General features: G+C 37.9%; 1 protein-coding gene across 1 annotated transcript; it reads right to left on the bottom strand.

The window, feature by feature from the left end:
- Positions 1 to 1,502: 1,502 nt before the first annotated feature.
- LOC105533683 (NADH dehydrogenase [ubiquinone] 1 beta subcomplex subunit 8, mitochondrial-like) lies at positions 1,503 to 2,172 on the bottom strand. The gene has a single exon (XM_011972178.1). It carries the CDS (start codon positions 2,156 to 2,158, stop codon positions 1,598 to 1,600), a length of 561 nt encoding a protein of 186 aa, XP_011827568.1. The 5' UTR covers positions 2,159 to 2,172; the 3' UTR covers positions 1,503 to 1,597.
- Positions 2,173 to 4,553: the final 2,381 nt, after the last annotated feature.

The following is a 4,553-nucleotide window of genomic DNA, read 5'->3' as shown; positions in this document are numbered from 1 at the left end:
ACTGAACAAGGTCATCTGAAAAATCTGAGTTTATAGTATTGTATAGATTCTATGACTATGAAGCTTCAAAGTCCAGACTAACAGGCCAGGAGGTAGGGCCAGTTCTATCCCTTGATATGACTCAGAGCCACAAGGGGTGGCATAAAAGCAATGCCACCGAAAAGGTCTTTCCCATATTGGGGCCTGCAAGGAAGTGAGGTTTTACTCTGGCACCCATCTCCCTTATACAGTGTATATCAAAATCATAATCAAGGTAAACCAAGATCATAGCCAGAGAATCAGTGTCAAGCATCCAGTTAAAAGAGTGAAGATGAAAAAGGAATAATAAATAGCAAAATCACTGCATTTTCTATATATTGTATAGAAATCATTATACATACACACACAAAGAGAGAGACACCTATAATCAAAAAGAAAAACACAGACAACCCAATAAAAAATGAACAGAAGATTTGAACAGGCATTTCACCAAAAAAAATAAAAAAAATCAATTGCCAATAAACATATGTAAAGGTGCCCAACTTCCTTAGCATTAGAGAAACACAAAATAAAACCATACTCAGCTACTGCTAAATAGGGCTACAATGAAAAAAACTAACAAAACCAAGTGTCGGCAAAGATTCAGAGCAAATAACCCTCTCATACATTATTTATGGTAATTTAAATTGAAACAACAGGTTTTTGGTTTTTTTTAAATTTGGCTTTAGTATCTACTAAAGCTAAATATACACATACCCTATGACCCAGTCATTCCACTCCTAGGTGTTTATCCAACAGAAATATGTACACATTTGTGCCAGAATAAACCTACCACAATGTTTTTAGGGGCACTATTCATAAGTCAAAAACTGGGGAAAATGCAAATGTCCATCCACAAGAGAATGAATAAAATAAATTGTGACATATTCCTACAAAGGAATAGGTGAATTCCTTTCACTATGTAATAGTGAATTCACTTCACTATGTAGAAGTGAAAGTGAATAAACAAAATGCACTAGACAACAACATGGATGAATCTCACAAGCATAATGTTGAGAATGAAACCAAATGCAAAATAGAGTATTCTATGATTCCATTTACATTAAGCTCAAAAACAGGCAAAACTACTCTAGGATGATAAAAGTCAGGAGAATTATACTTTTAGGGAGGATCATGGTGAATAGGCCTGAGCAGAAGGAGGTTTCTCAGATGCCAACAATGTTTCTTCATCTGGCCAGTGGCTCCACAGGAGAGTCCATTTCATGAAAACCCATCAACATGTACCTTTCAATTTGTCTGCATTTATGTATTTATGTTGTACATCAATAAAAATGTACCCAAAACACTTAGGAAGAGTATTTGCCTATGACAACTAAAGGCAATATGGTTGCAGTAAAAAACCAAAATCATAGTCAAAGTAAACCAACGTCATGGCCAGAGAGTCAGTGCCAGGCAAGTTAAAACAGGATGAAAAAAGAATAAGAAGTAGCAAAATCATTGCATTTACAAATTTTTTTTTTCCCCACAGCACTGAGTTTTATTAGGAATTTCATTAAGATTAAATTTCTAGGAATGAGGGAGTCCTAGTTAAGAGGACACAAAAGCCCACGAAGCCTCCTCAGATCTCATAGTGAACCACCGGCTCAGGTTCTTTGGAGGGATCGCCGCCTCGTTCCAGGTACAGATTACTGTAAGGATACTGCTTTGGTCCCACAGGCTGGTAGACAGGGTACATGTCCCCCGCCCAGAACATAAATGTCATGAAAGCCAGGAAACCGAAGAGCTGCATACACATGACATTCCAAGAAACAGGTGTGGGGGATGTATCCACACAGTTCCTGGTGTACATGTCTAGGTGCCAGTGCATCGGTTCGCCCCAGTTCAACCTCAGGTCCAGTTGGTCCCAGCTATACCATGGATCCTTCTCATGCTGTGAACGGTCAGGGAGCTTCGGGTAGTCGCCATACCCCATGCCCTCAACCGGGTAATGCTCGTAGTCTTCCACATGCATAATATACTTCTTGGCGGCGGCGGCCAGTTCTTCTGGGGTCCTAGGATAGAGCCCCGGGAACATGTCCTTGGTCATGCGGGAGGCTGGCTGTGTGCCCAGCGGCACCACGTTCCAGGATGCCCTTTGCAGCCACTGAACTCCCAGGACCCTGGCCCTGGCCACCGCCATCTTCACCTTCTTCATGTTTTCGCATTTACAAATATTAATTTTCTGAACATTTTTCCAAGTTTTCGGCCCTGATATGTTGTTATCACAGAATTTGTCTCCCAACTTTTGTTTTGGCTGTATTTTAAAGGTTTGCAAAGGCATCATCATATCCCTTTCAACGCAGTGTTTTAAACAAGCATGTATGTACACACCCATGAACCCCAAGGATATGTGCCATAATAATATAAGTATGGGACCACAGAACAACCAGAGTGATTCCCATAATCACTCACAAAATAAGTCTGATTATTTTATCATCACACCTGGTCTACGTGTACATGCTCTTTGCCACTGAATGCTTAATTATAGGAGTCCAAAAACTATTTGAGTAGCTGTCCTAATCATCAAAAAATTGTGTGCTGTGTAATGAAAAAAACACATGCTTTAGTCCACCATTTATCTATGTACTCCTCAACAATTGGTTTAGCCTCCTTGACTCAGTTTCTGCTCATATAAATGGAGGAAATACTACCTACATTGTGGGACTAGAGTGAGAATTAAACAAAACAGCTTACAGCAAAGTGCCTGCTACATACTAAGCCCTTGACAACTGCTAGACAGTTGCAGCAATGTAGCAGATTTTTGACCTTGCAGTTTTACCCATTTTAACGTAAATGCATTAACATGGCCTATTTCCTCCATATTTTAATGAGGATTAAGGGTTAGGCATTTTGAACTTGTTTCATAGACTGGGCATTTTCAGGAAATGTTGAAAAATATCCCAGACGCTGTCATTTCAGAAAGCAAAGCAGATAAACGAGAAAGGGTATTGAAACCTTACATTTGAATTCATGAAACAGACACATTTTCAGGTGCACACACTGAAAGAAAGAATAAAATTAAACACCAATTAATGATTGAATGAAAAGAAGTCTCAAAAAGAAAATCATAAGGATCAATTTTACCCTATTTAATTCATATTCTGATCAAATTTCTTTCAGTAAAACTAAACTATCACCATTGAGAATGAATAATTACTGAGAAAGAACAATTTCAATTGCAATTACATAAATAAAGATCCTTAATTTTTTGGATCTTTTTAATTTTGGATTAATATGTCCTTTAAAAAATGTTTTTTCTGAACTCTATTTTTTCAACACAATTCTACTCACATTTTGTCCACATTTTTAATTAGAAAATTGACTTCTTTTGCCTCAATAGTAGGATATTAATTAAATAAAGTATGGCACATTAATATAATGGACTTTTTTTTCCCCATAGGTTATTGGGGTACAGGTGGTGTTTGATTACACGAGTAAGTTCTCTAGCAGTGCTTTGTGAGGTTTTGGTGTACCCGTCACCCAGGCAGTATACGCTATACCCTATTTGTAGTCTTTTATCCTTCATCCCCCCCCAACCCTTGTCCCCATGTCCCCAAAGTCCAATATATAATGGACATTTAAAATATAGCCATAGAAGTTGTATTTTCAAAGAATATTTGATGATTTAGGGAAAGGTCCATAAAATATCTTTAAACAGCACAAAAAGAGGCTATGAAATAGTATGTGTACAGTGTAATTTCATTTCTGTAATGTTTATGCATGTTTGCACATGCATATAATAAAATTTTGGGAGGACAGCCATTCAAAATGTTCATAGTAGTTATCTTTGAATGACAGGATTGTGGGAGATACACATTTCTTTCTTTAAACTTTTTGTCTTTCAAATTTTACACCATAAATATATACTACTTTAATAATAAGAAAATCTTATTTTTAAAAACGATTTGTAATTGTTTATTTTTCTGTATTCTGTAGGTCTTGGCAAAAATCTAAGCAAAGATTTGTAAAGTCTTTCTTCTCCTATCACTGCTCTCTCCTGGCCACTTTCATTTTGCCCATGCGTGTGAAATATTTATGAACATCATGTAATCTAAGAAAGAATAAGCATCTGTTTGCAAGTGATTATATGGAAGTATTCAATATTTTAGGCCCTGAACAATATTTTCTCAAACAGACTAAAAAATTGACCTGTCCAAATTGCCTAAGGGGTCAATGTGGAAAGCAGAGAATGCAAGTCCACATTCTGGCCTCTCCCTGAGCGTGTGACCCTGAATGAGTCATCCAACCACTCACATCCTCTGCTCCTCACTTGGGCCCTAAGGGAACTGTCTCTCCCATCTCTAAGGCCCAGAAGGCCCTGTGAAGCTTGCTTGGAGGTCTCACCAAGGCCAGCAGTGTTTGGTCCAATAGCTCTGCATTGGTTTGCTAGGGCTTCCATAACAAAGCACCACAGACTGAGTGGCTCAAACAATGGAAATTCATTTTCTCACAATTCTGGAGACTAGAAGTTCAAGATGATCAAAGTGTCAACAAAGTTGGTTTCTCCTGAAGCCTCTCTTCTTGGATTATAGATG

This window comes from Mandrillus leucophaeus, unplaced genomic scaffold (genome assembly GCF_000951045.1).
Source record: "Mandrillus leucophaeus isolate KB7577 unplaced genomic scaffold, Mleu.le_1.0 Scaffold128, whole genome shotgun sequence".
In the NCBI taxonomy this organism is placed as follows: Eukaryota; Metazoa; Chordata; class Mammalia; order Primates; family Cercopithecidae; genus Mandrillus; species Mandrillus leucophaeus.
Note: the sequence above shows the minus strand (reverse complement) of the source record. Positions and strands in the feature narration are given on the sequence as shown.